Source organism: Poecilia latipinna, unplaced genomic scaffold (assembly GCF_001443285.1).
Source record: "Poecilia latipinna isolate Pla-1442-1.1 unplaced genomic scaffold, P_latipinna-1.0 Scaffold1724, whole genome shotgun sequence".
In the NCBI taxonomy this organism is placed as follows: Eukaryota; Metazoa; Chordata; class Actinopteri; order Cyprinodontiformes; family Poeciliidae; genus Poecilia; species Poecilia latipinna.
The window spans coordinates 90,555-112,205 of NW_015114340.1; the positions used below are offsets into that span (position 1 = coordinate 90,555).

At 37.3% G+C, this 21,651-nt stretch overlaps 2 protein-coding genes and 1 long non-coding RNA gene across 4 annotated transcripts in view; 2 read left to right on the forward strand and 1 right to left on the reverse strand.

Moving 5' to 3' along the window:
* Positions 1-1,896, forward strand: part of fam110a (family with sequence similarity 110 member A) — an 8,675-nt gene extending 6,779 nt beyond the window's left edge. For both annotated transcript variants that reach the window (XM_015060536.1, XM_015060535.1), the window contains one exon: positions 611-1,896. In XM_015060536.1, coding sequence (XP_014916022.1) covers positions 729-1,850 — 1,122 coding nt within the window. In that variant the 5' untranslated portion in view covers positions 611-728 and the 3' untranslated portion in view covers positions 1,851-1,896. The remainder of the gene's footprint in view (positions 1-610) is intronic.
* A 5,900-nt stretch (positions 1,897-7,796) lies between these two features.
* On the forward strand, positions 7,797-21,246 carry mfsd2al2 (major facilitator superfamily domain containing 2a-like 2). Its single transcript, XM_015060539.1, has 14 exons — positions 7,797-7,942; positions 8,174-8,327; positions 9,437-9,561; positions 9,756-9,888; positions 14,190-14,268; positions 14,784-14,947; positions 16,793-16,892; positions 17,920-18,026; positions 18,310-18,393; positions 18,477-18,560; positions 18,634-18,746; positions 18,935-19,078; positions 19,159-19,323; positions 20,745-21,246. The coding sequence occupies exons 1-14, from the start codon at positions 7,797-7,799 to the stop codon at positions 21,052-21,054; spliced, it is 1,908 nt and encodes a 635-aa protein (XP_014916025.1). The 3' UTR covers positions 21,055-21,246.
* LOC106964821 (uncharacterized) lies at positions 10,248-12,979 on the reverse strand. Its single transcript, XR_001428513.1, has 2 exons — positions 12,599-12,979; positions 10,248-12,510 (listed from the first exon to the last, which is right to left on the reverse strand). It is a non-coding gene; the product is annotated as an uncharacterized LOC106964821 (long non-coding RNA).
* Positions 21,247-21,651: the final 405 nt, after the last annotated feature.

The following is a 21,651-nucleotide window of genomic DNA, read 5'->3' on the forward strand; positions in this document are numbered from 1 at the left end:
TTTTAATTAATAGAACACACCCCCGCCAAAAAAAAAAAAAAAAAAAAAAAAAAATCAGAAATGAGCATTATACTAACATAATTATCTCCATGGTAACCATTCAAAATGATTGTTTTTTCTGCCCTAGAGACGCAGCTGCTCCTCTGAGTTTGGAAACTGCTCCTTCAGACTAGCCAGCAGCAATTAGCAAACCCCTGGTGGAGCTGTGTATCAGCTGAGCTCATTATACAATCTACTTCTCAGTGAAACGCTGGTTAAAAAAAATGTTAAAAGGTTAATAGAGGAGCAACATTTTGATAACTTCCTGAAGGCTGAGGTTTTAAAGAAACAGACCCAATTTCAATACCTTTATCAGGAAGTAAAATTTATTTTATGACATACTAAGTATGGTCAACGTTTTCATAACTGAAGTTAACATGGTTACTTGATTGTACTGTAAATGGTCACTTAGTGACCCTTTAAAACAGAATGTGGTGTGAATACTTTGTGCTTTAATGAGTGTGGCGTTGTGGTGGAGTTTGTATTTGTCCGAAGTTTCCAGGAAAGTGTTGTAAAAGTTTTATTGACATTATTTACTGAGAAGTGACCGACTCTCCTCTGCTGTCCACAGGAAGTCCAAATGTCAGGCTGCTGAAGGTCAGCAGAGGTCACATCTCTTGGTCATGGCAGGAAGATGATCACCTAGCGTTCAACAGGAAGCCACACAGTGAAAACAGGAAGCTGCAGTCATGCCAGTGGAGGCGCTCCAACATCCCTCAAGGCAGCCGCTGAAAGCTGCTGTAGGAGTTTCTCCCCCACGCCTGCGACCGAAGGGTCCACTGGGTCCAGACTTCTACCGACGGGCCCAGTCGGGCGCCAGCGCCCCGAGGCAGAGCGCCGTGGAGAGACTGGAGGCGGACAAGGCCAAATACGTGAAGAGTCAGGTGGCTCTGTCCAAGCAGCAGCCGGTCCGGGTGCCGGCACTGAAGAAGCCGCTGCTGAATCCCGGCACTCCGCTGCGGCCCACCAGGAAGACCCCGACCCAACCCAGCCCCAAGCCGGAGGGGGCAGAGCTGGACGTGGAGCGCCTCAGCAGCCTCATTAGTGACCTACCCAATGGAGCCCAGTCCCCCGCCAAGCCCCCAGCGCCGAAGGTGAAGCCGCGGCCGCCTCCACGCCCTGACCGGGCCGTTGCCACTACGCCGAGGCTAAAAGCAACCGCTCCTGCCAAGGTGGACGCTCCGGTTTGTCCCGGGGCGCCAGCTGCTGGGACGGTACGCAGAGTAGACGTCATACCCCAGGCGGACCCGGTGCGGCTGGCCTCCAGACCGCCGCAGTACGGGCGGCAGCCGCTCCAGCCGGTTCCGCTTCATCCCCAGCTTCCCCTGTGTCTGGCCACGTCCAGCCAGAGGCTCTTCATCCAGAAACCGGTGCCACCGGTTGCTCCCAAACCCGAACCCTCGGCGCCGGCGTCCCCCGCCATCACCAGGCTGTCCTCCTCCAGCTCCAGAAAGCGACCCTCTCTTACCCGGTCCAAGTCGGACATGAGCGACCGGTTCTCCCGGGCTGGCACGGAGCTGGAGCGCTTCTTCAACCTGTGCGGCCTGGAGCCGGCCGACCTGCAGGACCTGCCGGCCTCCAGTTCGGACATCGTGTCGCTGGCCCGCTTCCGGAGCGTCAGCGCTCCCGGGTCCGAGTGCGGTGCCTCACAGAGAGGCGGCGAGGAAGAGGAGGAGGAGGAAGAGGCCCCGAAGGGGGCGGATCGGGTTCCGTACGGCGTATCCGTCATTGAGAGGAACGCCAGAGTGATCAAGTGGCTGTACGGACTGCGGCAGGTCAAGGAGAACACGACGACGAGCACAAACTTGTAGCGCAACACGAATCCACGACGGCGCAGCTGAGCTACGTAGACGGGAGGAAAAATCAAAATTTCCCAAAAAATCTCAGAAATTTTCAGGGGGTGGAGAGTTTGAACTCAAAAAGTTGAACATTTGTGATGAAAAAAAAACCCTCAAATTTTGAGAAAAAATCTAAAGTGTGGAACAGAAAGTGTGGAAAGGATGACGATTTTTGAGTTTTGAAATTCAGAAAATTTCAAAATTCAGAAAATCGTTTAAAAAAATCATTTCAAAACTTGAGTTTTTTTACTGGCAGATTTTCAACTTTTGGAGCCCCATTTTTTTTTATTAAATATTTGAGATTAATCTCAAATTTTCAGAATTTTTTTCCCCTCAAACATTTTTACTTTTAATATTCAGTTTTTTTCCAGAAAATTTCAGGGATTAATCTCTATATTTCTGGTGGAAAATTACTTATTTTTTTCTGTCTACCATGGTCCTAACACATTGTTGAACAAGTTTTACCCAAACGTTTTGTCATGTGTCCAAAAGAACTGGCTGCCCATGAAAACAAACAAATGTAGTCCTCTGTGTAGAAAAGGGATGTTATTCATTGTAAATTCAAACATTTTAAAAAGGATTTTGCACATTTGATGTATTGAGAGGAATTTTCAGATTTTTGGCTTGATTGAATTAATTTATTCTCGGAATAAGAACAGGATTTGGGTCACTTTCTTTGAAAATGTTCACCATATCTAGCCAAGTAATACATTTGATGAAAGCTGGAGCAAAGTCGGCTTTTCAGTAGAAGTTTCTGCAGACGTGGTTCGACTTGTTATAAAAACTGGTTTATGTAAAGCTAAATACTTTGTTTCCATTCTAAGAAAATTGTTGATTATAAATTGAACCTTATGACAAATAAAGTGTTCAGCAGATGAACTGTCCAGCAAACCGTCTGGTGCTGGACCGCACAAAATCAGTTTGAGGGCCACAAATAGCCCCTGAACCACACTTTGGACACCCCTGATCTGACCTAAAATTTAATAATTTCTGCACTGTTTGAGTATAAATGTAAAACTGGCTGAAAGATCAGTAAAAACGCTGCAAAAACACACAAACTTAAGCATTGTTGTTCTAGTTTCTAATGCAAATATATTTGAAATGAGACAAAACTAAAAGTTACTTGTAAGTTAGTTTTGTCTTAATTTAAATCCAAGACATTTGTACCTGAAACAAGACCAAACATACTTGATAAGATTCTGTTTTTGCAGTGAATGAAGAATTGTGTCAGTCTGGGTGAAAGTTGGTGACACTTTTTGTTTTACCGTTTTGTTTCTGTTCCTCTTTGTGAAAACAATCAGGTTGTTTTTCTCTTTTTGCTGTTGGAGCCATCAGACATCGTCTTTCATGGATCATGTCCTACTGGAAACAAAACGCTTAAATAAAAAAAATGAAACTACAGAGTGACGAATCTCAGTGAATCAACTCAAATATGAGAATATGCTACTACAGTGATCCCTCGCTATAACGCGGTTCACCTTTCGCAGTCTCGCTGCTTCGCGGATATTTTTGTGCAGTTTTTTCCACAGTGCATTGTGTTCTACGTCCTGATTGGCTAAAATATACATAATACAGATTGCCCATTCAGGAGATGGAAACTGAAACTTTGAATACCTGCTGAAAAAAAACTGTGGCTGGAGGCAGCACAAAGGATCACATTAAGAACACACATCCGCTGATCTGAAAATAGGTTTTGTTCTTTGGTGGAAGAGTATGTAGAGTATTTAATTATGTTGTGTAAAAGTTGTAATCTTTTACAACTTTTACTTATCCGCGATAAGCGGATTTCACTTATCGCCGGTTATTTTTGGAACGCAACCCCGCAAAAAACGGGGGATCACTGTACTTCAATTTGTTTTCTATGCAACCTGCATGAGAGGTGTGTCGAGTATCCACAAATTATACTCAGGTTAGAGAAGCTCAAAATTAAAAAAGTAGAAGTTAAATTAAGAGGGAAAAAAGTGTTTGGTAAACAGGCTGATCAAATTATTAATTTAATATTTAAAAATAACCAACATCAAAATATAAAGTTATGTGGAAATTTTGGCATTTTAAAGACCAAAATTAAAATAATTCATAATTACAAAATCAATCAAATGTTATCGTCAAACTTTTTAAAAAACATTTTTGGTCAATATAGTTCATCATTCAGTGACTATCCAAAAATTTTATTCAAGAGTAGCAGAACGGTAAGAAATACAGCTTAGTAAAAATATGACAATATTTTTACTAAGCTGTATTTGACAATATATGACAATAAAAATTTTTTTTTTTCACTGAAATTAAATCAGACCAAGTTTATCTTCTTGTAGAAGAAAAGGCTCATTATAATTACCAGAATTATTTCTACTTGCAAAATACCAGAAATTTTAGTGAGAACTTTTTTTTTTAGATAATTTCTAAAATTTTCCAGAAAATTTGGAAATTTCTAATTTTGAAAAGTAAAATTTGCTAGAAAAAAAAAAACAATTTCACAATTAATGCTGGCAAATTTTTTAGAAGAAAAAAAAATTGGAAAATTGAGTTTCAAAATTCAAAAAATTGCTAGAAAAAAACCAGAAATTTCTGAGATCTCAGAAATTTTCTAGAAAAGATTTGGTAGTTTCTGAGTTTGAAAATTTGCTAGAAAGAAACCTGGAAAATTTCTGACTGTCAATTTTTTTTAGAAACAAAAAAATGTCTAAGTTTGAAAAGTCAAAGCTTCAAATTTTGAGATTAATCTTAGAAATTTTCTGTAAAAAAACAAAACAAAACTGTTTTTTTCTCGAAAATCCGAGTCTTCTGGCTGAATTTTACTCCTATCCGTCATAGTACTGGCCTCCTGTCAAATGGAGCCTAAGCAGCTGGATTGTCCTATTTGTTTACACATTAAGCCACGCCCCCCACGTTCATTGGCTCCGCCCACTTTGCTGGAATTTTCCAGATGGTTTAACTTCACTTTAAGGTTTGAAAGCTCCATCAGAGTCTACCATAGTTACATTTACTTAATTACATTTACTTGAGAAACTTTGAAAAAAGTTTGTTTTTTTAGGAGTATTGTTACTACGCTGTATTTTTTACTTGAGTAATTTTATTTTGTATTTCTACTCTTATTTGAATAAAATTCTGGATTCTCCACCCACTAAATGAAAAAAACATGTTTTAACCAAAAATTCACCAGATATAGACACATCTGCAGCTTTTGTTAAAGTTTTGTAATTTTTATATTGAAAGAAGGATTTTTTTATTAATTATTTTTGCCTGATTTTGGTATTTTTTATTAATATGAATTATCATTTTTGTTCTTAAAACCAAGATTTCGACTTAACTTTATTTTGGTCCGTCTGATTGTGCAATTTTTAAATATTAAATGATTGACAATTTGATCAGTTACTCAGTACTTTAGTAGACCGTTTACCAAATACTTTTTTAGTCTTCTTGGACGGCTACCTTTTACTTTACGTCAGTAAAAATATGTTGAGGTATTTGACCGCCGCTCTTTCCCATACTCCTTATCTTTGGCTCAGAAACATGGTAAAACAAAATTATATATATATATAAAAAAAAAACAACAACATTTAACTCCAAAATTTAAATCTGCGCTACATAAATAAATGAAGTGGAATTGAGTAAAACCTGACGCTGGTATGAATAGTTTTGGGCCTCAATGTGCCTGTTTGGATTTCAGGTTTCCTGCCCACACCGAGCGACGCGCTGCAGCCGCGCTGCCTGTGTGGGCTTGTCCATGAGCCCACACACTCAGGATGGGAAAGTGTGTGGGCATGAATCCACGGATGTGGCTCAGTTTGAAAGCTGATTCATCCTTTCATCCAAAAGCTTTTCATGCTTCAGTGACTCACAGGTCGAGTTGTTCAATAAGGGGGAACTATTCTTCTGAACATGTTCATGTTTTGGACTGAAGTGAGAGGAAGCAGCCAACTGAGCTCCAACAAGCCAGAACAAATGATGATGTTTTAAAAGGTGTAATAAAAAAATCTAATTAGAATTATCCTCCTGACTGGCAAGAAATATACCAGATAAAATCTTTTTGCCCCCTGATGAAAAATGTTGGAAATTTTCTCTGGTTTTCCACAAGAGGTCAGGGGAACCTCTGCAAAAAGCTCTGGAAAATCTAAAGTGTCTGAACAAGGAAAATGACGTTTAGCTCCTCCTCTTGAAGATTTTTACAAAAAAAAAAAAAAAAAAAGCATAAATCTTTTTTTTTAATCATTATTATTTTTTAACAAATCTGGTGTTTCCATACTATAACTTCTGTATTTGAGCTACTAAATAACATTAATGGTACAATATGACACTAAAGTTTGTTTGTCTTTCAAAACTAAAAAAAAAAATTTAAACCAGAAAATAATTTTGAAACTGGAACGTTTTAAGTGTTCATTTTTAAACTGATAAAAGGTTTTTTTAAATTTTGAAACTCAAAAGTTTGAAAACTGAAAAATAATTTTGAAACTGAAGAAAAACCTTGAATCTGAGAAGAACATTTGAATTTTTTATGGCTTTAAAAAATTTTTTTCCCATTTACATTTTTTTAACTTTATGGCTCCAATTTAGCTCCGTAATACATTTCTTGTTCATTTTGTTTTTCTTTGTCATTAGGCTGAAAACTATTTGCTTTTCTCTCGTTCTTTTTTTTAGATCCATTTTGGAAAATTATCCAATTTTCAAACCTAAAAGCAAATATAAAATTAACTTTAATTAGTAAATTCTAAATATTTAAAATTATTTTTTTCCCACGTAGATTTGGCGGCTCTACGTTATTTAGGAGTAGTAAAGTGGAAAATGGCTTCTTGGACTTTAAAGGTTGCTCTCACATGATCTTACTGTGACCTTTAAAGATCCTGAGGCAGAAGCAAGAGGAAGCATTTTATGATTTAGGCTTTCAACAGAATCAGAGTTTCTAGTTTTTATTAATTTAGCTGAAAATATTCACTGTGATTCATGTTTCACCTTTCCACACAGGAAGCTGCCACAATGACTTTCAGTCGGTGTAAAACGATCTGCTGTTCTGCACTTTGAAGTAAAAAAGAAAAGCGGCTCGACCGGATTTCAGTTCCACATAAGTGGGATTTAATTAAGTCCTGAAGAGAAGTGTTGCTTTCTGCTTCACACTCCGTTTTCCTGGTGATTGTTGCTCCTGCACACCGAGGATGAGCTGCTATGAAAACTTTACGAAAAAGCTCGAGGCGTTAAGAAATGTCTTGTCGAAGCGTGGAGGAGAGCAGAGGGTGGGTAACTGATTTCTCTCTTTTCGTGGAAAATTTCACCACAGCATCCAAGAATTAGCAGGACAAAGAGCAGAAATAAAGTCTGCACTTCCTGGAAGATTTTCATTGAATCACTGATTTGACTTGAAGAAATGTTTTAAATTACTCTAGAGATTTGCTTTTTCTTTCTCCTACAGAACAAAACTGCAAACACACAAAATACCAAGTAATTTTGATCTAGTTTCTGGTGCAAATACCTTACCACGCTTGAAGTAAGACTAATTTAAAACTAACTTTTTAGATAAACGTGTTTTAAGTTAATGATTCCTTAATATTGAAAAAAATGTATACTTGCACCAGTTTTGTACATATTAAGGAAATTGTTTTCTTTAGCAGAGTCATAATGTAAGCTGTTTTTGTTTGCTTTAACCCAGCTCTCTTTAGTACAGCCTGTCCACAAAGTTTAGTGAAGTGTTGATGGGGATTTCTGACTATTCTTCATGAAGCAACAGTGAGGTCAGACACTGATGTTGGACAGGAAGGCCTGGTTCTAATTAAGCTGACAGATCTTGTATCAGGTTCAGGTCAGGGGGTTCTAAAACCTTTCATTCATGTCTTCATGGAGTTTTCTATGGTTGTTTTCACACCTGATAGTCCAATAATTTTGGTTAGATTATGAACCAAAATTGCAACATTAGGAATTTATTTACCCAGAATGCCCTGCGCTGCAGCCTACGTCCTGCTTTTGGAGCTTTTAGCCAGACCTGAGTTTGCGTTCTGGTCCGCTTCAGACTTCGACTTCTCATTCCCCAACGAACCAGACTTTCTAGAGAAACAAACTGGAGTTTTATTAAAGCGGATGTGAAGCCATCTTGGGACAGACAGGGCTGTCCCAAAGCTTTTTCCACAAGGAATACACAATAATGATTGACACTGCTAAGACCCTCCTTCTGGCTCTGATTGGTTGATTTTACTTATCACTGGGAGAAGGCAGAATTTTTTTATTTTTTCAGATCATCCGTCTCATGTTGCACCATAAGGTCATAGTGACAGTTTTAAACCCAAACGGTTTATAAAAGTTGCTTACTGCAGATTTAACCTCCTGTCTGTCCTCTCTGGTCCTCAGGGATCGGGGCGGATCCCTCTGATCATGAAGATCTGCTACGCCGTAGGAGGCGTCCCACATCAGGTCACATCTGCTGCCATCGGGATTTCACTGCAGATTTTCCTGCTAGATGTCGTACAGGTGAAAGTTTAACCTGTTAACACAAAAATGGAACATTTTATCCTCACCTTTTGGGATAAACTCAAAGAATTTTCTTCCCTCAATTACTTTTTTTTGCAACAATAATTTTTCTCAGTGGCCCACAAGAAAATCATAGTTCCTCTTCTCGCCAAAAACCTCCCACAGTCGAGTAGAAACTAATTAAATTTACCGTTTGAGTAATGTTTTGTAAAAATCTATTTTAGGAGTAATTTCTACTAGGTTATACATACTTTTATTTTGAATCATTGCTACTCTTGTTTGAGTAAAATTTCTGGATTTTCTACCCACTGAATGAAAAATAAACACATTTTAACCAAAAATCCACCAGACAAAAGTTTTTTATTGAAATAAACCGATTTGGAAAAATGTTCTTTTGCCAGATTTTATTTTGTAATTATGTTATTTATACAAATTATTTTCATTTTGTCTTTAAAATATTAACATTTTGTAGAAATGTTTTGGTCTGTCTGATCAAATTGATGTAATTTTGACATAATTGATGAGTAGCCTTTTTACCAAATACTTTTTTACTCTTTGGTAATTTCTTGTTACTTTTTTCTTTTACCAAAGTGAAAACATGTTGAAGTAGTCCTACTCTTAAATACAGTTTTTGGGTACTATACCATACTCTACACTGCAAAAACAAAATCTTACCAAGTATTTCTGGTCTAGTTTCTAGTGGAAACATCTTAGTACACTTTAAATAAGAAAACTAATTTGTAACTTTTCAGCAAGATAATGGAGTTTGTTTTAAGTCAGTAATTCCTTAGTATTGGTGAAAAATACTTGTTCCTGTCAGATTATTTCACTTAAAACAATATCTTCCTGTGAGTGAAATAATCTGACAATAAAACAAATAAGGAATCGATTTTAAAAACTGCTATATTTTGCTGAAAAGTTACTTCCAAGTCAGTTTAGTTTTATTTGAATTGTAATAAATCATTTCCACTGTAAACTGGACCAAAGATACTTGGTAAGATGTTCTGTCATCTTAAAATGTGTCACAAAAATAAAGGATGAAAGTTGTTTTAAAGGCGTTTAAACATCTATAAAAGTTATGCGCCATTAATTGTCCATTTTCTGCCCAGATGAAGGCCTCCTCTGTGTCTTTGATCCTGTTTCTGAGTCGGGCCTGGGATGCCGTCACCGACCCTCTGGTTGGATACCTGGTGACCCGCAGTACCTGGACACCCATCGGCAAACTCACCCCATGGTCAGTCAGCTGCTCATTCACTACTAAGCCACTTATTCTGGAAATGTTCCACCATTTTCCAGTTCCTGAGAGCCACAATCCTGCAGCTTTTAGAGTCATCCGTCACATCAGGGAAGCTTCTGAAAGTTTGCAGGATTGTAGTTCTGCTGGAGTCGGATGTCCGGAATTTGAACCTTCACCTTTTCATCTGGCAGGCTGGTTGTTTCCACTCCGTTTGGCATCCTGTCCTACGTGCTGCTTTGGTTTGTGCCTGCAGACTCCATGTCGGAGGCCGCCTGCGTGTTGTGGTTCCTCACAGCCGCCTGTCTGTTCGAGACGTTCATGAGCGTAAATATCTTCAGTTTCCAATTCAATTTAAATAACTTTTTCTCCCCAAGGATCAACTTCAAGGCACACGAGTACAAATCGACTCAAATGTGAGAGCTCAGACAATAAAGAGGTTTTATAAGCCTGGCGGGCTACCAGGCTTTACTTGTACCCCACCAGGCTAAACATAGTTTTTAGTAATATTTGAATTTTTTAAGACTTTGTAGTTGGTGATCATGTATTAATCTTCCAACAACACAAATATGTTCACATTTTTGTCTACTTTAAAAATTTAACTCAAAAACATGGATGTATTACCACCAGGCTTTTATGAATTTAATTCATAAAATTCACATGTGCCTATAAAAGTAAACACAAAGTTAAAGTACATTTACTTGAAGTTCCTTTATTTTCCAAATATTTCATCACTACAGACAGACGTTACAAATTTCTTTCATTTTCCTTTAGCTTTTCACATTTTCAATTAAATTCTGTTTATTTATACAGCGCTAATTCACAACGAATGTCTTAAAGCACTTTACAAAAACAATCATTTTGGTTTTGGTAGAAAGAAAATCATGTAACTTACTGTGACAGGTTAACCAGAGGTACAGTTATTTTCTCCAAGAACTGGAAATAATCTTAAAAATCAAAACCCTACATATGACCTTCAACCGTTAATTCATTAGATTTATGCAGACAGGATCAGTTTTAGTCCTGAAGCTGCAAAGGAAAAATCAGAGTCGGAAACAAGGCGAACCAGGAAGACAGCGACAGCAAGACGGGTGCAGGTTTCAGGTCTTTAATGACTCAGAACGAATGGTTTTCAAAACCTCACACTAAATTGCTTCAACAGTAAAATACCTGCAGCATTCTTTAAGGAAGATTGCTGAGAGAGTTTGCCCGACCTGATCACCTGGGAACACTTCCTGGTTTTCCTCCAGAAAACTTGCTGAGCCCAGTGGTAAAGTCAGAGGTCACTAAGGTTGTCCATCAGTGGGGTGGCAAAGGGCTTTTCCGTCCATAAATGGAGGGTCGACGAAGGGCAAAATCAGACGAAAACCTGATCCAGGAGGATTCCTGAACAGGATGAAGGACAGCAGGATGGGTACGGGTTTCAAGTCAAACCCCGAAACCTGGCTGAAGGACATTTCCCCTATTCGTTAGTTATCACACCCTTGAATTACACATTTGATCACAAACCAGAGAATACAAGATCTCTTCTGGTCGCTATACCCAAGACCAGAACACCAAACCTTCATATAGCCTACCGTGTTTTTCTTGCGTTGAGCGAATCAAAGTTCTGGTTGTTGTACCCACGACCAAAACGCCTACCTTTGTTACCAAATTCCTTGAACTTATCCGACGACTTCAAGCCTTGAGGAGTGGCTACAGGAAGTAGCAAACCACACTTCCTGGGATTGGGTTCACAGTCAGTGCCATCACAACCATCTTGACATCCATATTTCCCACCAGTCTAACACCATCTGGTGTCTTCAGAGTGTCCATCTCAACAAAAACTGCTGATCAGTATCCATCTGAGTCTATATACCACGTGGTATTGACAAGGCCTTAAATTCACAACCGTGAGCTCAAAATTATCGTATTTATATTTATCTAGGAGAAAAACCAGATGCAAACAATCAAAGACAGGTTCCAGTGGATTATCTTTAGAAAGAAAATATGGGAGTTAATTTCAACTGAAAACCTGCAAAGACAAGATGGTGAATTAGTGTATCCTCTGTGACCTCTGACCTGCAGCTCCAGATCTTTCTGTTGACTGTCGTTGTCCAGAGGAAATAAAATATCACGACGCCGCAGGTTTCAACACAAAAATAAAATCTCTTTTCATGCTTGAATTTAAATTGCCGTTGAACCGTTTAACCACAAAAAATGAAATTTGTTTGAGTTTTTGAATTATTAAAGTATGGACCCCATCTTTGAAATGTTTGATTCAATTTTAAATATCAAATAGATACAAAAAAATGAAAAAGGTATACAAGAAAAAAATCACTAATTATGCGAAGGCATCTGATCAATGTGTATTACAGTGATATTTACTAAGCCGAATCACTTCCTGCAGCCCTTAATCCGCATTTGCCTAATCATTGGCAGCCATCTTTTTTTCTCATCACAACTGACTTTCAACTATGAACTTGAAATTCCAAAATGCTAGATAGCATAAACCTCTACAGGTCACATGACCACAGTAGCTGTTTCAAACAGCACAAAAACCCTAAAGACAGAATTAACAGCAGAATCCTTCTCAGCTCATTGACTCTCAGCAGAGAAACAAACCAAACCAGCACACCAAGAGGCCTAGCGTTGGCCTTCAGCAATAGCGGTAGCACAGCAACAGCTCCTACCCTGAGATGTCTTCTGGATCCGCCATTGGAACAGTTCTTCGACTTAAACCTTTGATGGGTTGGCCGGATCCGCCAGGCACCTTGTACGGAATCCTCAGCTCGATGGAAGCGATCTTCAGTTTGATTGAAGGGAATCCTCAGCTTCACTGAAGATCATCTTAGTATGTCCATAATCGATCTGCTGTTAGTTCCAGACGCCATTTTCCCCCTCCTCGGATCGGCCAAACAAACCGCCGCTGAGACGCCGTGGTGTTACCGTCGTTCCTCGTCTGCTGCTCTGTTTACCACAAAAAATGGTTTCAATAACTTCATCAGAGACAAAATAAACTACTTCGAATAAGGTTTCTGAAAAATAACTTGCCGACCTTCAGATGCAGCTATTTCAAACATGGCCTACCCACTCTAGCTGATCCTTCAGCAGGAAGGCCCCATCAACACGGAGACAATTTCAAGTCGATCCGTATGGCGTCGAAAATGCGCCAAATTTCTATCCACTATGGCGCATGCGCCTCACACAAACATGGTGCTGTTGGTGGGTTGCCAGATTTGACAGTTTCCACCCGTAAAGCCTGCCGCTCTTGCGGCCTACCCACAGAAGAAAAAGAAAACAAAACAAACAAACAAACAAACAACAAAAAAAAAAAATCCAAATCTCAACAGCTAATAAAATTCACGTTAATAGCATTATAAATTTTATTCATCGTCTATCCCTAATATAGTTTTAGAATAATTTAGAGCAACAGTACAATTTTATTTTTTGTATTTTATAATTTAGGCCTGGAGAAAATATTATTTTTTAAGTTTTGAAAATGTGCTTTTTTTCTAAGAACAAGCCATTTTATTTCTAACATACTTTTAGAATAATTTAGAAAAACCGTGAACATTTTTATATATAGATCTATGTTCCTAATATAGTTTTTTCCCTAAAAGCTTAATCCTAAACTGTTGCTCCAGTAGAGAGTGAAGAGTGCCAAATGTCAATGAATAACTTATGAAATAATTATTGAAATGTATTATTAATTTATTAAAACTTTTCACTATCCATATATTCTGGGACTTTTAATCCATCTATAAATAATACAAGTTTATTAATAAATTGCTCACTACATTTTTACAATAAAGCTTTCTGAAGTACATTTTTCTTTATTTTTAATCAATTTATGCAAATATAAGTCAACAGATCTTATTTAAATGTTCAGCTTGGATTTAAAATCATGTTTCTGAGCTAACTGAACTTTATTTCCTAGTTAGGATTCTATCTACAGAGACAGTGGTGGTGCTAACAGGAATGGTGCCCTGGGCAGGCCCCTCTGTAGAGAAATCCCTCATAATGAGCATACATGTTTCATTCCCACTAAATTTTTTGATTTTACTTTTTTTTAAAAGATTTATTCACTTTGCATTTGTAAGATGGATGAAAAAAGCTTTGTCAGTTTGCCATTATATGTGTGGCTAACTTTCTTACTTTCTAAAATCCAGATCCAAAAATCCATGCAGGTCCTTTGGTTTTAGGACCATAGGACCTGCATGTCACACTAGATATGTGACATAAAACAACTCAAAAGTTGTTTTATGTCACATATCTAGTTTCTTAGCTGGAAGTCTTTTAAAAAGTTGCTAAGCAGTAAAACAGATTTTTACCACTGGAATATCTCAGTTTATGGGTAATTTAAGTTCCAAATTAAGCTGCTTAAGTGATAGTTTCCCTCATTAACTAATTGATAAAATAAAATTGATAACAGAAGGTAAATAGTTTGTGCTGTTTTGTGATAGTAGAGAATTATGGCTTCAATCTGTTTGTGCTCCACTGTCCTTCATTGTCCCCGTCACCATGGCGACAGGAATTCCATCAGCTGTATGTGCTGTTATTTCTCTGGGAGCTTCGTCGCCATGGTTATCGAGTTTCTCATTTGCTGTCAGCTGGTGTCATGTCTCCCCCATGTTGTCTGTGAGCAGTGCTACAGCGTCCCCTACGTCTCGATGAGCATGTCCCTGGGAGGACACCAGAGGGACAGAGACTCTGCCACTGCCTGCCGTAAGAGGAACCGCAGACACTCACCAGCTGGTATCTCAGAGCCACTGGGCTGCATCTGAAAATGTTTATACACCACAGTCAAATTGGTGAAAATTAACTTTACTAACTAATGGGAGATTTATCCATCACGTTTTAACCAAAAAAATATCTATTAGACGGGAAAATGTGGGAACAGCTTTAACGTGCCTCACTGAAACTGAATGTAGGGAACTTTGAGTCGTCTTTTCTCAACATACACACTGAAGAGTGTCGTGGTCAGTTCAGGCTGGTATTTTTTTAGTGTAGTGCATTCACTCACTATCCCAGTCAAAGGGAAAGTTAGATTTAAATCAAAAGTATTGGATTAAAGGTTTCCTCATTTATTGCCCCTCTTTTTATGTTTCTTCAAATTCTTTGTTGCACCAAAGCTGGAAACTTTGATATATGATTGTCTTAGCTTGCAGTTTTAACAGGGATGTTGTCACGTACTGGGTTCACTCCAGGCTTTTCTGTGTGTTTGTGGTGTTTTCCTCCAGGAATGAGCGTGGAGATGATGGCGTTGCTGCTGGTGTCAGTGATTCAGGGAAAAGTCGTCTCCGTGTTCAACGCTGAGAAGCAGGAGGCCTGTGAGCATCTGGACCAGGTCCATCAGACGCCTCACAGCTCACCCGCGCCGCAGACTGCCTCTCTGCATGAAACGGTACTGGGACATTAAAATAGAGACGAGCTTAAACTAATATTTATAGAACAGGCTTGGCAACTTTGAGCTTCTATTATACTCACAATGTCCCAGGAAGATCTTGTTACCCTGTAATTTACTTTATTTGGCTGGATGAAGACATTGTTGCTTGTTCAGGTATTATTCCTACAGATATTGCAGTAATATAAACCATTTATACTTTCACTTTCAAGAAATATGCATTAAAATGTCATTAGGGTTTCATGGAAGCTGCACAGGAATTAGAAGAAAAACTTGAAAGGCAGAAATCAACCTGGCTTGATCAAGTCTGATTATTGATCCACAGGTCAAATACTGAAAAATAAAATATTTCATGCTCTTCATTAAATATGTCAAAACCTAAACAGTGCAAAAATAAGTATTTTTGTCTAATTTCTATTGCAAACACACAAAATAAGGCAAAAGTAACTTTAACAAGTAACTTTTCAGCATATGAGCTTATTTTATGTAAATAATTCCTTAATGTTTATGAAAAAATACTAATCTTAGTATTTCACTTACAGGTTGGTAAAAGGTTTTATGAAAAGTGGAACTAGTATTTATTAATCAATATTAAGTAATCATTTACTTAAAACAAGCTGCTACATCTTGCTGACAAGTTACCTGAAAGTTAGTTTTGTCTTATATTAACTGTACACCTAAACTTCTTGGTAAGATTTTGTGTTTTTGCAGTGGCTCTCATCTTCTATAAGATCATAAACAGTTTGACACATTTTTTAAGTTTACTAAATATCAGATAAATAATGGACACATATCATTTCATGGGTAAAGCTCCTTATTTTTTTTAATTTTCTGATTAATTAAAAACTTCTTTGTTTAACAAAGAAACTGTTGATAATTTTTATGCTTTTTTGGAATTAAAAATTAAAACAGCTGTTCAGGAAGTAAAGCATTCTGGGTGTCATGCTGCCCTTTCAGCCTCTTCTGACCATCTAAGGTGTGATAAAGCTTTAAAAATTACTGAAGTGGGTGGCAAAATGTCAAATTAACATATCTGTGAATAATAGCATCATGAGAGGTGTTCCAGCTGTCAGTGACAAAATGACAAAATTACTCTTTCTATGACTTTACTGACAGTCACAGAAATATTAAAAGGGGCCAATTCCCATTTTGCACATTTTTATACGTCCACTTGGGTCTCCGCTGCTTCTGAAAACAGCCAAGGCGCTTAAGAAAACCACTAAGACGTTTTATGGCAGTAAATTAATGTTTTTTGGTGTCTGGAAAACGAGCCATTTCAAAACTTCCCAGTTGTTAAGTCACAATCTTTAGGCAATGTGCTGTTACCTAGCAACTGCATCTGAGCCCAGCCCCGTTACCTGGCAACCAAAGTGAATATCCAGCATTGTATGAGGTGTACAATGGCTGCTGAAAAAATAAGTGTTTTGTTGTTGACTTACCATTAGGCTGGATTCTTGTTGTTTGTGCAGGAGGCGCCACTTCTACTTTTCAAAGACGTACATTGGTATAATTGTGCTTTTTTTCCCCCCAGCAATATATATGTACAAGTACCAACTTTGAGTTGGAGATTTAAGGTGACAAGAGACTCTGAAACAGCTCATTGTGAAAGCAGCCCAATGTGGGCAGAACTGAGCAGACTTAAATCTCATTATGTAAGAAAGACTTTCTGCAAAAAAAAAAAAAGATAATAAAAAGCCTGTAGAGCTGTCCCAACCTGTTCAAGGAACCACAGTAGGTCAACTTTAGGTTACATAAAAATGCCAGATTGTGTTTCGTCTAACTTTGTAGACAGCAAAACATGAATTACTTATGAGATACACTTCCTGGTGTTTACTTTGCCTCCAGCAAAAGGCTTTCCTGACCTCAGCCGGGGTCACGGGTGGCTTGTTCCTCCTCAGCAGCCTGGTTCTGTTCTTCGGTGTGAGGGAGCAGTCAGTCCGACACGGTCAGTATACAGACACTGCAAATAAAATGCTCATTAAAATGCCATTTATATCAGACAAAAATAACACTTTTAAATATAAAACGCACTTTTAAAATGAAGATTTATCTTATTAAGGAGAAATGATATCCAAACTATCCTGGCACCATGCTAAAAAGTTATGACAGTGTTGTTTTAACAGTTTTTAAATTATTTCAGATTTTAAATAAAACTTCTTTGACGTTTTAAAGTCAGCTGAACAGATTATAATATCAAACAAAGATACTTTTTTTCAGATTCATATTAATTCAGTCACATTAAAGGCCACTGGATCATAAATAATCATTCTGAGAGGTTAAAGTCTGGACTTCACTGCAAAAACACAAAATCTTACCAAGCATTTTTTGTCTAGTTTCTGGTACAAATATCTTAGCACACCTAAAATAAACCAAAGCTAGCTTTCAGGTAACTTTTCAGCAAAAAATATAAGCTTTTTTTGTCAGTAATTCCTTAATATTGGTGAAAAAGTTCTAGTTCTATTGGCAGATTATTTAACTTATGACAAGACATCTTTCCCATGTTATAAAGTAATTTATCTGCCAATAAAACTAGAATTTTTTCATCAATAGTAAGGAATTATTTACTTAAAACAAGTTCACATTTATTGCCGAACAGCTATTTATAAGTTAATTTTTCATATTTCTAGTGTACTAAGACATTTGCACAAGAAATTGGACCAGACATACTTGTAAGACTGTGTTTTCACAGTGACATCCAGACTTTAACCCCTCAAAACGATTATTTATGGTCAAATGGCTTTGAATGTGGCTGAGTTAAAACAACTCTGCAAAGAAGAGTGGACCAAAATTATCTTTGTCTGATATTCCTATTTGTTTTGATTCATTAGATTCTGACAAAACAACAACAGAAATAGATACAGTGTGTTTCTTACACCACTGTTAAACCTCAGTACATTTCAGTGATTCTGTCTTTTTGTTTGGATAAAAATGTGACCATAATTCAAGTGAAATGTATGTTTTTGTTTTTCCAGACGCTGTTGAACGTCCATCCTGCCTGAGCTCCCTGAAGATGCTCATGTGTCACGTTCCTTACCAGAGACTCGTGCTCGGCTTTGTTTTCTGTGTTCTTGCATTTCAGGTACAGTTTATGATTGTCACTCATTTCTATTTTTACTCCTGTTAACTTTTTGTTAGCTTAGCTCAGCTTAGCTAACAAAAAAGTTGGATTATTTCAAAAGTATTCACATTCACACTTCAAATACCTTAATATTTGTTTGAAAAAGAGATAGAAAGAAGTATAAACATATGTAATCCTGCCCCTTTTCTGTCGTATGTCTTACTTTTTACATGTCATTTTTTCAAGCTGAAGGTTCTTTCGCGCATCTAAACGAAAGTTTCCTTCTCCTTCTGTTTGATTTCAGATGTCTTTGGGAAACTTTGCCTTGTTTTGCACTAATGCTGCTGGACTGGGAGCTCATTTTCAGCTCCTCTTGCTGGTTCTGTTGGTAAGATTTGAGTTGATTTTAACTTAATTTTATGAAATGTAACTTTTATTTGTGCGTTTAAAACATTTTTTGAACTTCCTTAGATTTCTGCTTCCGTAGCAGTTCCGTTCTGGCAGTTTGTCCTTCTGAGAATTGGAAAAAAGTCCACAGTTTTCATTGGCCTTTCAGTAAGTCTTTTATTATTATCTGCATATTTAGTGTTTCTTTTTGTCTCTCAAAGCCTCTTGTTTTCTCTTGCAGCTCTTCATCCCAGCCGTGATCACAGTTGCCTGCGTTCCCAGCAGCCTCCCGGTTTTCCTGACCATGTGCATCCTGATGGGATTCAGCGTGGCGACCGTGTTCCTGCTGCCGTGGTGAGTCAACCACCCGGCTAAATAAAAACTCTAAAATCATTTCCAACGCCTGTCAGATCTAATTTGTATGAAAACCGAATGAATTATTCATCAGGCCTGCCAAACCAGCCAGTGATGAGTTCTGCAGAAACTTAGTTTTTCAGCCTTCCCTGAAACAGAAATGTAATTTTTATGGCCGTATTATGCAGGTCAATGCTTCCTGATGTGATAGATGACTTTTCTCTGAGACATCCCTCATTTAAAGACCTGGAGCCTCTGTTTTTCTCCGGTTATGCTTTCTGCAATAAGCTAGCAGGAGGGCTATCTGTGGGACTGTCAACCATGATGTTACAGTGAGTATCGCCTCTGTTTAGTCTCTGTGCATTTCTTATTTGTGTGAATTGTGTTGTATTTTCTGTCTTCTTGTCTGCAGGGTTGTAGGTTACAAAGCAGGTGCGTGTAACCATGGCGATGAAGTGGTGACAGCTCTGTTTGTGCTGTTTTCTCCAGTTCCCGTCACACTTCTGCTGATTGGGATGGGGATCTTTCACACCTACCCAGTCAATGAGAGGAAAGGCTTAGAGCTGGAGCAGCAGAAGTATGAGGCTTTTTACAAATGTCTTTAAATATTTTTCTTTATTGTGCATCAAATCATGTTAATACTGTTCTGAACAATGTAGTTTCAGAGGTCAAGTTTGGTGTACTTTTTAAGTTGTAGCTGCGTCTTTATGCTCAACTTCAACTTTTCAACTGTGAGGAAATTTGGTTTTAATTTGAGTTCTTTGGTTTGTTTGGAAATTCTCATCTGGCCAGTAAACTTTAGAATTTTATGCTTTAGAAAGTCAGATATAAAACTATATATAGAACTGCAAAAGTATGAAATTACAAAAATGCTAAATGCTAGGGCTGGGTGGTAATTGATTTCATCAGTTAATTAAATTTATGGTTTTTGGAGATATCATTTTTAGAAAATCTGATTTTTTTAAACCATTGTATTCCTTTGGTTTTCATAGTTTATGGTGATGTCAGCCATCTTCTGCAACAGAGTATTAGGGCCAGGCTACGATTTCTTTTTAATATGAATACAGTAAAAATAAAACGACTAAAGGCGTTACATTATCAAAATAAGGTTGTAACATTAGGAGAATTAAATATTAGTTTTAATAGGATTTACACAAACAATAAAATACGGAATGAGCATCTTGTGAATTTATACCTTAGGCTTAATACTTATAGAAATACTTAATATTTTATCACATCAGTATTAAGTTATTATCAGTAATAATTTGAAACAATCATGCAAATAACTGAGTCTATTTCAAAGAAAGACGTCTATGGGCCACATCAGATCTCAATAATTGAGCTTTTTTTCAATTGAAACAACTTTATTTCTGATAATTATGAGGTGTTTTCCTCCAGTAAAATACCATCTTATTCTGCTAATATTATGACTATATTTTAGTAGGAAAAATTTGTAGAGTCTGGCTCTAATACTCCATCATCCAACTCACTGAAGGGATGATTAAAATAAAAGCCACTTTTTGAAAATATTTTCTGTAATTTCCTTTAATAAAACAGATGTATTATGAAAAAAATTGACATTTTATTTTTAAGCTCTATTGCCCAGTTCTAGAAATAACCTTCACTGTTTTACACGTGTGGCAGCCATATTGGATTGTGAGACAACTTTGTAAATCCAAAAGATGTTCATCTTCAATTTTCCACCTTAGAGGACAGAAAATTACACTTCCAAGTACAATTAGAAAGTATCAACTTCAGTTTACATAAAAAATGTTGATCTGGTTTGAAAACAATGATGCTGTTGCTTTAAAGTCACAAATATCCTTTGGGTCATTTGAAACATCTCATGTAAAACAGAAAACAATAAAAAACTGAAATTAAAATGTAAAAAAGGCATAAAACCCTACTGTACTGTTAAAAACGTGTTAATTTGGTTTAACTCCTTGGTTCTAACGCTAAGCTGAATAGTAAATGTTTTTATTTTTGTCTCATACAAAGCAATAAAGCCTCTTCATCACCAGCAGACCAAAGAGAGCTGTCAGAACTGCCAACAAACTCTCAGCAGCCTCAACCTGATGACCCAAAACCAGACAGATTTTACAACCGTGATCCATCACCAAGTTGGTTATCCACCTCCTCAACTGTAGCGGGCAGCCTCCAGGGAAAGAACAGCAGGAAGATGTCACAAGTAAATCCTCAGTGGCGAAAACCGATGATCCTTCCTGGTCGATGCTCGGAAGGAAGTGGAAGTTTCCCTGGAAATGCTGGTGGACAATCACATGTCCGATCCAAAGTGTCCTGGGTGTAAATGTGGTTCTGAGTAACCACTGATTCGCCTCTTTTCTCTGTAAAAATCTGTATGAGCAGCTGATTATTTAAGCTTTGTTAAAACTCCATGTTGTTATTTCATTTAAGGATGGAATCTCAATCTGAAGAAGTTAAAACAATTTCAAATTCAATCTTTTCAGACACATTTTGGATCTATCTGGAATCTCTTTCATAAAAAAACCCTACAATCTTATCAAGTTTTTTTTGGATCTAGTTTAGTTAAAATATCTTGGCACCCTTAAATATAAACAAAACTAACCTAGAAGTAACTTTTCACCAAGATTTAGGGGCTTGTTTTAATGAAATAAGTCCTTAAGAAGTACTAGTTCCAGTGGGAGATGTTTTCATGTTTCATTTTTTCATTTTCATGTTTTCCATGTTACAAGTGAAATAATCTGCTTGTGAAGCTTGCACTTTTTCATCAATATTAAGGAATTATTTACTTAAAATAAGTTCCTATAAAATGCTCAAAATTACTTGAAAGTTAATTTTGTGTTATTTCAGCTGTAATAAGATATTTGCACTAGAAACTAGGCAAAAAATACTTGGTAAGATTTTTTTTGTGTGTGTTCTTGTG

Coding starts and splice junctions, on each gene's coding strand:
- mfsd2al2 (XM_015060539.1), top strand. CDS start 7,797: ATGCCCTGCGCTGCAGCCTACGTCCTGCTTTTGGAGCTTTTAGCCAGA. Junction 18,561..18,633: donor CAGTTTTCATTGGCCTTTCA/GTAAGTCTTTTA, acceptor TTTCTCTTGCAG/CTCTTCATCCCAGCCGTGAT. Junction 18,747..18,934: donor ACCGTGTTCCTGCTGCCGTG/GTGAGTCAACCA, acceptor CGTATTATGCAG/GTCAATGCTTCCTGATGTGA.